The sequence below is a fragment of the Scomber japonicus genome, chromosome 13 (assembly GCF_027409825.1).
Source record: "Scomber japonicus isolate fScoJap1 chromosome 13, fScoJap1.pri, whole genome shotgun sequence".
NCBI classification, from domain to species: domain Eukaryota; kingdom Metazoa; phylum Chordata; class Actinopteri; order Scombriformes; family Scombridae; genus Scomber; species Scomber japonicus.
Genome location: NC_070590.1, coordinates 21,630,891 through 21,644,267, shown reverse-complemented (window position 1 = coordinate 21,644,267; position 13,377 = coordinate 21,630,891). Strand labels below are relative to the sequence as shown.

Below are 13,377 nucleotides of genomic sequence, written 5' to 3'. Positions count from 1 at the left end.
AGATCACTAGTCACGTTTCAGGCCGAAGCTTGGGAAGGTTTGTTGTATGTATTCTAATGCTAGGATGAATGAAAACTGTATTTATATAGGATTTATTGTCTGTGAGCTCTGTGAGTAGTATCTGGCATGGTTACAAGGTTACATTTCTACAAGACTTAGCATATTACAATTTTTAAAACATAATTTGAGCATGAGATTTTTTTCCTTGTGGTCTTTTGACAGCATATGGTGCAAATAATGTATATTAGAAATATGTGTTTTCCCATTGTAACTGTCCTACATGTTCATTTATTCATTAATTTCTTATCCTGCTTCTTCTTCAGGGTCATGAGAGGGCAACACCAGCTTATCTCCACATACACTGTTCAGAGGGCACAGCTAGAAGCTCATTATAAGTCATCTACATGAAAGATCCATAATTACTCCACTGTACAGATACCATGCTTTATTGATCCCCATAGGAAAATACTTCATTGGCTTTCATTATGAATATAGCTATAGTTAAAGGCTAGGCCACAGGGTCAGCTTAAACACAGGTTTGATGTCTCAGGAGACTTTCTCCAATATCAACTCATCTTGTAACCTTAACATGTGCAACATTTTGTATATTGTAAAATCTGATCCTCTGCACATTCTTGGCTGCCTGTATTGTCAGTAGCACATGAGGCTCATGTTTAAAGCCCATTAAGATTCAAACGTTCCCACTAAGACATAAAACATTCAAATACGCTAAATGCAACATTTACCATCTATCACTTTCCACTCATAACTTGTGCTTACAATATCAATGTTAAACTTTGGGCCACATTTTATGCATATTTTATCTGAGTAAAACACCTGTGAGCCATAACATCAGGATCATTTTAATATTAACACGCCCATAGGAATTGCCCCACTTTTGAATGCTTTCTGGGGGACTATATTGCATCGCGGAAGAACAACACGTAATTGTAATTAAAAAAAGAAGATTGCGCAGCTGCTTTTGACATGATTACTACTCAGTGGAATAGTGACAAGTAAACACGACTAATTAGAACAATATCTTAGACAACGATTTTTTATTATTATTATAATAGTAGGTTATGTGTCCACTGGTTTAGAAGAGCAATAAGCCACTTTCACCTCTAGTGGCTTATTGCTTAATTAAATGACAAATCGGAGTATTGGTTTGCAGATTGCCCGAATTGACGTCAATTGGATTGGTTAGGTGACAGAGCCAGGCTCCGCCCCCTGTGGCCCAAGGTAGAGCATGCTGAGAGAGAGGGAGGAGGGAGCAGGGGGCTGAGCTGATCCCACGTGTGACGCTTTCATTCCCGGCTCAGTAATATTCTCATAGCGGGGCTTTGCATATCTCCTGCCGTATCTGTGTGTGTCTGTCACTGTTACTGTAGTCCCAGCCTATAGTTTGGAATAGATATGGAAGGAGACGGGAGTCAAGCCACATCCGGAAGCCTAAATGATTCACAACATGACCCGGGGTAAGAATATTTCTAAATTGAATCCTTAGGTACGATTTTTTCCCCATGTTACAACATCTTGGAGAGGACTTCGACTGCCGTGCTGGATTCGTCCCCACAGTACGCACTTAAACGGTGCACGGGTCCGTTTCCAGACGCAGTTTTCCAGACCTCAGCTTTGTAGCGAGTGTGTCCTCTCCCTTAAATGTAGATAGACCATAATTATTAAGCGCGAATGTGTTTTCATAGTCTTCCTTTATCCTTTAAGGTCGCTTTTAGAAGTAGTTAGTCGTCAAAATGGCCGAACTGACATCTGGACTCACTTCTGTTGTGTTTTCCCCTTACAGTAAAATGTTTATCGGTGGCCTCAGCTGGCAAACCTCACCAGGTGAGACTGTTATTCTCTTTAACACCGTATCCAGTATTTCTTGTTGTTTTGTCGCTGTGACTGAGTGCTCGTTGTAGCTGCTGGCGGTGTATGTGCGAATGTGCACTGTGCAGTACTGTACTGTATGGGATATCTCACTAGTGTGTGCGCACGATGTTATTTTTGATCTCCGTCCATCTGAAGTCCTCTATTCGACCCCTATGCGCATCGCGGGGTGTTTTTTGAAATGCAGTGACAACAGCATGCCCATATGTTTCTGTCAAATGACCCGACATATTTTCTCTATTCACAGACAGCCTTAGAGACTATTTTAGTAAATTCGGAGAAATAAGAGAATGTATGGTGATGAGAGACCCCACGACAAAGCGCTCAAGGTAAATATAGGGCTTTTCTACTTTTCCTTTCCAGTGCATGTAGCAATATCGCTTACTTTGTCCGTGTTTAGTATTAATCCAGCGTGTATGTGTGTTTCTGTGTCCGCGCGCGCACGTGTTCGTGTGTGTGTCCCCGTGTGCGCGCGCCTGCGTGTGGTTTCACAGCAAGCCAGATAAGCTTAAATGCTCACTGCTGTAAAGCTGCGGCCGAATGCAATTTGACATTGACTTTGTGACTGCACCACAATGTTGGTGTAGTGTCGTCTCACAGTGTAACATAGCAAATAATGATCAGCACTGTCCTCAGTTTGTTTCCAATCTGCTACAGGACGTCCATAATCTGGATTATAAAATACATTTACAAAGAAATATTGTAACAATAATAATAATAATAAGGTCATATGAATATTCAGACTATTGTAATTCAGGTTGTTGTTACATGTCAATGTTTTTCATCGTTTGTATTTGAAAGAGTTAAAGGAATGTAAATCTTTGTTTTTTGCATGTATGCATTTTAACATTTTTGTTGTTTTTGTCTGTGTGTCTTTGTTTTTCAGAGGATTTGGGTTTGTTACGTTTACAGATGCTGCCAGTGTAGATAAAGTCTTAGCTCAACAACACCACGAATTAGACTCAAAGACGGTGAGTTGATTTGATCTACATTTATATCAGTGTTTATTTCATGTTTTGTGTTGGCACCATTCTGCCACTGGAGACCTCATGTCCTAACTGTTTGACATCTCACCGCCTTAAGGCCTTACAGAGGGAAACACCTCTTTGGTTAACAGTCTGTTTGGATCAAGGTCATGTATAAGGGCTAAATGTACGATGGTCCGTTCAACACGGAGCCAGGTGATAAAACACAACTCCAGGGTGAATATTATGTGTTCACTTTCACTTCTTTGGATGAATGGGGCAGACACGCCCCCTTCTTCGCTGCAGCCACATGTGCAGTGTGCTCATAGCTCATGTTCCACTGAAGGGCGTGCTGTCTCAGGCCCGCTGCCTGGCTACTGTTTGACCCAGCAAACATTGTATTTGATCACACCTCATGCACTGATACTATATCTGTGAAAAATAGGTTGAAAACAACACCTTCCAAATATATCGTCCATGTGTCAAAATCAGATCTATATTTGAAAACTAAATCACAATAAATCTTTTTCAAACAACAAATACATTAATTAAACTAATTGGTTATTTGACCACAATATAATGTAATTAGATTTTTAATAATTTAGCAGTATTACAACAATACACAAGTTATATAATGTCAAGCAATTACAATTATAGATACATTTAGTTTAACAGGGTCATGAACTGATCTGCATTAATAAGGCACACACATTCACAATCACCCACGCAGTCGTTTATGAAAAAGTTTGAAGTATAGTGGATTCTACTTGCTCTTTTTAAATTTGTCAGTACATGAATAATTAAACATGCTAGTCATTTTTGAGAGATGTCTGTAGTGATGGATTAGATGGGGTTCAGCCGAAAATACATCTGCCTGAGATTTGTGCTCGGTAGGTGGTGGTGTCCAGATATGCCCATGTAGTTTTGGAAAATGGGATAGTGCATGTTGAGGAAACAGACTGCGTGTGCTACTTTGGCAGAAGGGAACTCTAGACGGAGGAATATTTTGAAGGGTATGTATTTCAAAAGAGAAATGGATTGTACTTTAGGTGGCAGTATATAATAAGGATATTCTGAACTCTCTAAAGCTGTACAGGATGTGGCAAATACTGTATTTTTAAGGGTCTGGTATTGTGGCTTTTCTGAATATTTTTTTTTTTGAAAACTCTGAGTCTGTTTTAAATACATGTAAGATTTGATTCACCAAAAGATGTTTAGATTTCACTAAATCCATCTTTCCTCACAGCCCAGATTCCCCCCTGTCCTCCAGCAGGCTGTTTTGGAAGCTATTTACATAAATCAGCATTATTAATGACCACCTACTCTGGTTGGCTGGAGGTGTGGCTCCCACATGTGCGCCCCCCCCCCCCTGCCCCCTCCTCCCAAGCCAATCAGAAGACGACCTAATGAATAATGCAAGTTCCCTTACATCATGTCTTTACCTGGAATAATGGCTGCAGCTGGAGGCACAACACAGTATATAGCGGTCTGTGAACTGGAGTCTGATCATGTATTAGAAAGGAAAGAACCTGCTCTTACACAGTTAAGATTTTTTTTAAAGTAAGTTTCAGAACAGTAAGATCGTGTCTAACTTTCCCAACAAAGTAGAAGTAATTTTTTTTCAAACGTAGCTGGGGGCCATTAGCTTAGCTTTAGCACAGATACATTATATTCCTTCAGTTGAGTTACAGTAAGAAATGATGTTTATTAGTGTGCTTGTTTTAACTGCATCCAGGAGCACCCCAAGTGGTTACAGTGCACACAACCACAACGTCCCTGGTTTGAATCCTGCTTGGGACCTTTTGTTGTATGTCATAGCCCTCTATCTCCCCTTGTTTCCTGTCTGCTTCTCCAATATCAGCTCTCCAAAAAAAAAAAACTTGAGAAAGTTGAAAATCCTGCGGCGTACTGAGTCTCGTTAGGCAGACAGTCGGCAGAACACACACACACACACACACACACACACACAACTGCCTGCCGATAACAGAGGAAAGCAGTCTCCAAAAATGAATTTCAGCCATTCTTGATGTAAATTTCCATCCTCTGGAAGTCTGTAAAGACTTTTTAGCTGCCGAACAGCCGCCAACACCTCCTGCGTGCTGCCTCGTTCCTCACCTGGCTAGAATGCAAAGTTACAACAGAGGTGGACTCATGCTAAAGCTTTCTAGCATATTTGATTGGACCCCCTTGTATGACGTAGTGATAGGGTCCACCTCAATGCCTCTCGCTCTTGAGCCACAAATTTTAAAATTTCAAATGCAATGGAGTACTTTTACAGCACAGGAGGGCCACAAACAACACCCTGACAATACCAGCCCTTTTAACATTTGTTGTTTTAAATTATTCATATTCTTGAGCTCAAGTATGATTGACACAGTGCTGAGAAACATGTTATTTCTTTGGGGGGGAGTGGGAGTAGATCTTGATATTCGTTCCAGTTTTTTTTTAAATTATTTCTTTTATTAGGGAGTTCTGAGCTTTCTGACCAGTTTCAGACCACCTCAGTGACAGATAGTTTACCTCTCTAATGGGTTTATGTGTTTAGTATTTCTACTATTCCAAAATGAGTTGTTTACCATAATGAAAGATACACATACTGTCACAAAACTATTGACAACACTAAATTAAAATACATTGTGGGCCTTTAAAATATATGGTTTGCATATGGGTTGTTCCTGTGAATACCATCTAAAATCCAGATCAGACCCTTCCTGTGTTTGTTTTCTAAGTCTGCGCTAGGTAAGTGTCTCATTCACATCTGTACTTAAATTGTGCTTTAGTGCTCTATATAAAATTTTGATGGTAAGATATATTAACTCTATTAATGTGATATGTAAACAAGGGTGCTAAGAGAATGTAGAGGGAAGACACATTTCTTGGTAGTTAAATTGCAAAACGTGCAACTATCTGTATAGGTGAGAGGCTGCTCGGAGAGGTAACGATGCAAACATTCTTTGATGCAGAATCTAGAGCAGTTTGATCACTTCAAACTAGGACTTTTGAATGAACAAGTGTGTGACAGCTTGGCAGCATATATATATTTACAGCAAATGTCGGAGTGATACCTATGAGAGAAGGTTGCACTTAAAAATATACTGAAAACGCTCAGGAGTCTGCCTGTATAAAAACCAGCCTCGTACTGTTGCCTGCTACTGTAACTGGAGCAGCTGTTGGTTCAGAACCTTGCCCATAAGCATTTTGAGAATAGCAGCAGCAGGAAGGGGTTAAATTCTTAGTTATTCTGTTAAGCTGTTGGTTGGATTTAACCCAAGGACTTTCTGCTCCTATATCTTCATCACTAACTGCTTCTGTGTTGCTACTGACTTATTTAGATGAGAAATAATTTATTATACACATGAAAAAAGCTCTTGTTGACTTAACTTAAACCTGCAGATTATATGCAATGTCACAATAAAAAGATACAATATTATTGGCCTATTTTCTTATTTATGCTGGAATTAAAACAAGGAAAGGATATTAAGTGTTATGTAAAATAAATGATGTGAAATGACCATTTATTGATTGTGGGCCATGTCGCTAAATTTAAAGATACTGTACAGGTTCAGAAAAAGAGTGGTTTATGAGTGTAGCAGCTGTGGATGTGTATATAAGCAATGGCTTTATATCACAGTTATTGTAGACTCCAGGTCATATTTGGCAGACTTATGTCATGCTCTTCAGATTTGACAGCACCTCAGCCTGAGGACTGAACTGTGACATTTTAGAGTCTGACATCCAATCATCATTTTGTCTGAATTGTGGCCTCAACACAGTGGCACGACGAAGTTCTCTAAACTTGTTGCACATCTGTCCTTACCTAACTGGCACGTCACTCGGGGCTGGTTGTGAAACATTTCCTTTTTATATTATATTCGTCATTATCTCTGTCAGGTGCTTTTTCCCCCTCTAAAAATCAATATGTTTTGGCAGTAGATATTTACCCAACATTTGTATAGTATTTTCAGTGGCATGTTTTTTTTATTGCCTTTACTACTTACTGCATACAATAGAAATCTGACCGGAAATGAGGGGAGAGAGAGAGGCCCGGCTGGACTCAAATGGGGGACTTTGTGATTACACGGTCAGCGTCTTAAACCTCCAGGCCATCAGGCTGCCCCTGAATAAATTGTTTTTAAAGACCATTAACATAATCATGTCTATATTTAAAAAGATATGAAGCTAAATTGAATTTGCATTCCTGTCCGGTGTTAATGAAACTTTTTTTTTTTGTGTGTGTGTGTGTGTGTGTGTGTGATTTATTTGCTTTCTATCCATGGCAGTGTATTTCTTTCACATACTCCCTAACCTCTAATATACTGATGATACTGATAGTCCTGTAATAATAGTGATAACTAATGGCTCCTGTGTAATGAACAGCAAAATGAGGCCATGTGGTAAGTAGCTGGACATTTTTGTTTGACAGTGTAATTGACAAAGACAAAGTTGAAATAAGATCCTGTTTACTCAAACACATTCATAAATTGATATTTCAGAGCTGCTAATATGCCGTTGTTTATCCACGCAGTAGAAGAGTGCAAACCTAAGGCAGCTGTCTGTGTCATCTTCCTCCCCATTAGTCACTGGGCTGTATCTGCTCTGCTGTTGTATATCTTTAACATTCACACTATCAAGATCGCATTGCATTAGGATCTATCATATCTCTCACCAAGTTGCTCAGCAGTAATGGAAAGAATTAACTGATGTGTTTGCAGATGTTTGATTTGATATAAGTCTCTTACTTTTGCAACGCTTCAGTGAGTCCCTAGCCCATGTTTTTTGTCCCTAATAACCTTGAAAGGACCGGCTGTGAGTAGCTGGAGGTGCTGTGTCTAAACAAGTTGAGTCATATTATGAGTATTCATACAGAGAAAGTGGAAATCATACCTAATTTACATTTTTTCCGCTTGTTTGTTTATCAAATTTTAAAAAAAATCTTACATATAGAGCTGGATGTGTGAATTAAATCAGTGAGGTTTCTGACAAGCACATACCATTTCAGTGACAGATATAGTGCAGTTAAGTTATAGTTAAAACACTAAAGAGGCATTTCTTCTATTGCACTCCTACCATGTAAAGGATTTCAATATGGATCATTATTTTCCCTGAGTTTGTGTTAAGAGCAATAGATTCAATCATAAAGCAAAATCACAATCTTCTTTTTTTTCATCCTTTTTTTTAAGTATTGTTTTTTTTCCCCCACTGTGTGCTCTGCTTTTTGTCCGGTTATGAAAACACTCAAGACTAGGATGAATGTGAATGAGACATATGGGGAAGCACAGCCTGAGGCTTCAAAACACACATGCTGGTAATTCAGAACATATTTACCATTTTTCATGATGCTTTGTTCAGTTTAGAAATATGCAACTCATAGCATCTGTTCCTGAAGATGTTTCAAGGCATGCCGGTATGAACAGGAGATGATAGTACATTATTTTGCATTTAAGAAGAAACAGTTGTGAGCTTTACAAGGGAGCAGATTGATTCCTGGCTGACTCCAGGTTAGCATCTTTTATTGCTTTATGTAAAGCAGTTCTAATCACATTTTAAAGGAAAATGTAATAAAATCTTTACATTTATCAGAGCAAAGTGAACATCCAAAAGGTTATATTTGAATGCAAAGCATATATTAGTTTATGACAGCGTGTGACATTCATCATAGTTTAAACAGCATGAATACGGATTCATTCTTAATTTATCGCAACCTGTAAAACCCACTAACATCTGTGTTTTCTTGTAAGATAAACATATTGGCGATCCTGGTGTGATTCCAGCCTTTATTGAATGACCCCAGGTCAGCTTAAGCTCGCAGTTTTGATGTTGAAGTGAGGCAGGGAATAACCCGAGCAGACAGGAAGAGAAAAGATGTGGATGAGCAGCTGTTCTGGACAAATCTACAACCTTATTCATCAGATAGGATTTGGAAGTAAAGTCAAATCAATGAGCTGCACTCTGACTAGCTGTTGTACAGCAGGTGCTCTGTCTTCTGCAGTTAATTATGGCTGAAGGCGTTATTAGTTCATGCTGGATCTGTCTCTTGTCGGTACATACAGAACATCAGATGTTTGTCAAGGCAGTAATGTAATACCTTGTGAAATAGCAGTGAAGGTAGATCATAACGCTGTTGCATATTTTGAAGAGAAAAAAGGCCAATTTCCTTGTCGAGCATGACATTGGTAAAATTCTAATTATTAATTTGAGGAGCATAACAAACTGCCTTTTAGAGGTGTTATTCCACAGCAAAGATCAGTAAAGATTGACAGCACAGATATGAAACATTTATGTTTTAATTTCTTGTCTGCGCCGTTGGTATCACACACGCACACCTGTGGACCTCCTCACACACTTAAATTGGGAGAAGCTGCAAGCTTTGATAAGCCTTTTCCTTTTAGCTTAAACACCACATCATCATGCTGGTGCAGATATGTATTAAGGGAGAGGCAGACAGTTAACCCAAGAGCCACATTAATATATGAAATTCTTTTGTAAGATGTGAACTTAAGATATATGCTGTTTCTCTGCCCTGATCTCCCACAGCCGCATGCAAAAGAAGCCCTTGGAGACCTTGTTGTAAAAGGCTGTGAAAGATAAAAGATGGTGGGGCAGGGTTGGGATTGGGGGGGGGATTCCTCTTGGTCTTTTCTCATTTATTACTTTGACATACTAGCTTGTGTGATGTCATGAGGAAATTCAATTTTATTCTATGTGCGATCATGTTGCATCATTTAAGAAAGGTGCATTAAAACCATACATTTGACAAGTCATGCAGTTGATTGATAAAGTCTTGTTAGGGTAATGTAAAGGGGTTATAAGGTGAGCAAATACTTAAAAGCACTCCACTGGAGAGGCCGGGTTAGCTCTTCTTGCAGACAACACCTGTGTGAGATACTTCACCAGTATATCTTTAGCATGTCACCATCCATCCTCCTTTTGCGCCTCATGAAGTAAAAACTGTGGAAACTTAGATAAATGCTCAGATGCTTAAGATTGATCAGATACCCACATTGCAAGAGGCACGTGTACTGTAATTACAGAGCCCTTTGAAAATTATACCACATTAGAGGCTGCCAGTCAATTGTACATAACAGGTACTGCTACCATTAGATGGCTACAGTAATTTAATCATTGGAAAAAGGACCTCATACATCCTACAGACAGTCGTAGATAACAGATCATATTGTAATCTAACCTGCAGGAATAAGATAGGATTTTGTAAGAAAAAATGTAAAAGTCTTTATCATAAAGGGCACATTGACCTAGAATTTGTCATATGTCTAACACAAGTTTAACTTTAGGATTTTATTGTGGCTCATACATAAAAAAAAAAAAAAAAAAAGTAAACTCCATTGGTGACTGTTTGAATGACATATTTGGATTACAGTTTGGATTTGACCACATTATACCATCAATTACAGTCATTCTGTGGCCATATCTTCCTGTCTTACATGTCTTTGGAATAGTCAGGTGTGATAATGTTTTATTGCTATATAATATTTTTTTTTTTGGAAAGACAACCACAATGGGCATCAGCTGTTTGTAGATTTGCTATGTTGTCGTACATAGCAAGTTTATTTCGATAGTCCTTAATGAATTTTACAGTGCCAATAACCTTCACACTTCCACAGTATGAAAACAGTAAACAATGGGTAAATGCCAGGTGCTAAGATGCTTAATAGCGGTGCTTTCCTTCATTTGAACAGCTTATATGACAACAAATAAAATATAATGTTAGAAGGTGGAGCACATTCAGATTTAGAGCATATTGTTCATTCTGCTCCAAGTCAGGTTTATAAATATATGTGTGCTGTTTAGTTTGCGTGCACTGCTTGAGATGTTTCCATGATAATACATTTCCTAGAGGGAGATTAATAAAGTACTTTTACTGCTACCAGATGATAACATACAGCTACAGCTGGATGGGAGGTCTACCTTTCTGTTTTACAGTTATGTCTTCAATTTATGATGTGTTATTATGTTATTATGTACTAAAATATCTTAATAAGCTTTTTAGTACTCCTTAAAATTGCTGTCTGAACTCCTACATCAGTTTGTGATTTGTTCCCAGAATCCTTTTCAATAAACAACAGAATATGCCTTATTGCACTCAGTAGATGTAGGTGGAGAATGGAAAATGTGAAAGCAGTGGCACAGTAAGAACAAAAGTGTTTTTTTCCCTTACTAATTAAGAAGATAACTATCAAAAAGAGAGAGCGGCCATAATCTCAGAGTGACCACATAAAGGAGTAAGTAAGGAGTAAAAAGCAAACTAAATTGTTCATAGGTATTGGTGTAAATAGTGTCAATGTGCAAAGTACTGATGGATATGAACAGGCCTAAGTTAAATAGCATTTGCAAGTACTGTGTGTGGAATTACTGAAATAACTGTGCTACCTAGGTCCGGTTGACTGGTCCTAAACCTGATGGTATGTGTGTTACATAATAAAAATGTTTCAGGAAGGAAGTATCAGGTGAAACCGAGACAACATAATCTTTGGTTCAATTGAACAGTTATCCAGTGCAAAGGGGAATGCATATTTTAGCTCTGGGCCTTTAGTGAAGTCACTTTCAACATAAAAAAAAAAAATCACATGCACATGAATATGTAAACAGATGGGAAACAATTGCTACATCTCCCCTGCCCTTGATTTCAAATTTCTCAAAGGAGTCATTCATCATACGTTGTGACCTAAAAAGGTGCTGCTACAGCATTTCTCAGAAGGATTGGTTAGTAAGTCCTCATTGCCTAATTTGGCTGCAATGCTCTGAGTGTGATTTAGACAATCTGCAGTATCATAGCCCCATTTTAACACAATTCTGTGCATATAATTGCCTCTTTTTGATAATCCTAATATTTTAAACAGACTAAAAAACGGTATGACCTCCATTGCTGCTGTGTGAAAGTGCTCTCTTGTGCATGTTTAAACAGTAGGATGAATTTGGAACAGAAATTATCAGCAGGATAGAAAAAAACAATTAGTTTATATGGTGTGATGAAATGCGGATTAGTAGGTTTCATATAGGCTTAAAAAGTAAGATACATTACCAAGTATAGGACTTTGGTATTCAAAGCATAACATGTTGTCTGTGCTCAAATAGGGCGCACAAAATAATTGAGTTTGAATTGGTTATGCCTGGGGCTAAGTGCTAAAACAAATCTTTAAATGAAATTCATTACAAGCAGTGTTGCCATACCCAGGTGTTATTGAATTCATATCTCATTTTGACCTGATTTAGAAAGATAACGGTAATAACTGAGACTGACAAAAGACGACAATGACATTGCACATCATGGTTTCCCTTCAAACACATTAAAACATAGTCAGTCTCATTGGCTTAATTGATCTGTGCAGATGGTGTCTTTTCTTCTTGTATTCCTTGGTTAATTTTCTTTCTCATTGTTTTTCTCAGCAGGATTAGATATCTTTCTCTTAAATAAATTCATCTGTGCCAAAGGAGTAACTTTTTCTAAATGCTTAGAACTGGTACATTAACTGTCAATATTTCTGGATAGTAAAATAATATGCAGCAACATGAAAAGGATTCTCTGAAAAACATAAATTTACAACATTCTGCCAAAAGAAATGTGCATCAGTATCGTTTTTGGGAAATTCTCTCTCAAATTCATTGGTATCTACACAAGAACAATTTAGGATGACATTGCTGCTTGAGATAGTTCCTTTTTGTTGTAAGTGCAAGGTTGATGAGACCCCCCACCACCTACCTTCATACCAGTGAAATTAATGAGGAAAATGAAGCTAATGACATAACAAGCACAAGATGGAGAACCAGGCTGATCTGATGCATCCTCGTGGTTATTTGGCAATATCTGGAGGTGTCACCGGCCTCAGACTCTCATTTTCTCCCTGTCATATTCAATCAGCCATTCCTGCCTAAAATAAAAGCCAGTCTCTACAGCGACTATGACCAGCAGAACGATGGTGTGGCTGGCCTCCATACCCATGTTTCTTTTCATTTTTGAACACTGATGGTTCTGTTTTAACATGCAGCTGCACTCACAATATGTTGGGCTGGAGATGAATTCATACATAATAATCAGCAATTATTAATACAATATTTCTTAAAGTACATTGCCCAGTACAATGAGTGTTGTGTCTAGAATGTGTCATTGAACTCCATCAATTGTAGTTTGCTTCAGTAAGTAATGTGTTCACTGATGCCAGCTCTCTTCAAATCCTCATCAACAGATTTTTTTTATATCAGTCATTAGTCAGAGTTCAAGATTTTAACCTAAAGGTCTGCCTTGTGTCAATACTGACAAATGTATTAAACTGAAAATCAAAAAAGTTATTTGGTCAGATATTTGGAGCAGAATGAGGATGCTAATATTGTGGAAGCACCTGAATGTGAAGATGCTAGCAGTAGCAGTAGCAGTAGCACTGACCCGAACATTCTCCAGGCAATGGACAGAGGGTCTGAGAGTTCGAGTTGGCGAGGAAGAGGGCAGAATTGCTACTGTGGATAATCATAACAGAATCTTGTGGTCTGAACTGACAAATCTGATAAA

The 13,377-nt window shown here is 38.3% G+C and overlaps 1 protein-coding gene across 6 annotated transcripts in view; it reads left to right on the top strand.

Annotated features, from left to right (window-relative positions):
• The first annotated feature begins 1,335 nt into the window (after nt 1–1,335).
• The window catches only part of msi2b (musashi RNA-binding protein 2b), a 244,153-nt gene continuing 232,111 nt past the window's right edge, over nt 1,336–13,377 (top strand). For all 6 annotated transcript variants that reach the window (XM_053332283.1, XM_053332282.1, XM_053332280.1 and 3 more), the window contains exons 1-4: nt 1,336–1,478; nt 1,805–1,845; nt 2,138–2,219; nt 2,777–2,861. In XM_053332283.1, coding sequence (XP_053188258.1) covers nt 1,417–1,478; nt 1,805–1,845; nt 2,138–2,219; nt 2,777–2,861 — 270 coding nt within the window. In that variant the 5' untranslated portion in view covers nt 1,336–1,416. The remainder of the gene's footprint in view (nt 1,479–1,804; nt 1,846–2,137; nt 2,220–2,776; nt 2,862–13,377) is intronic.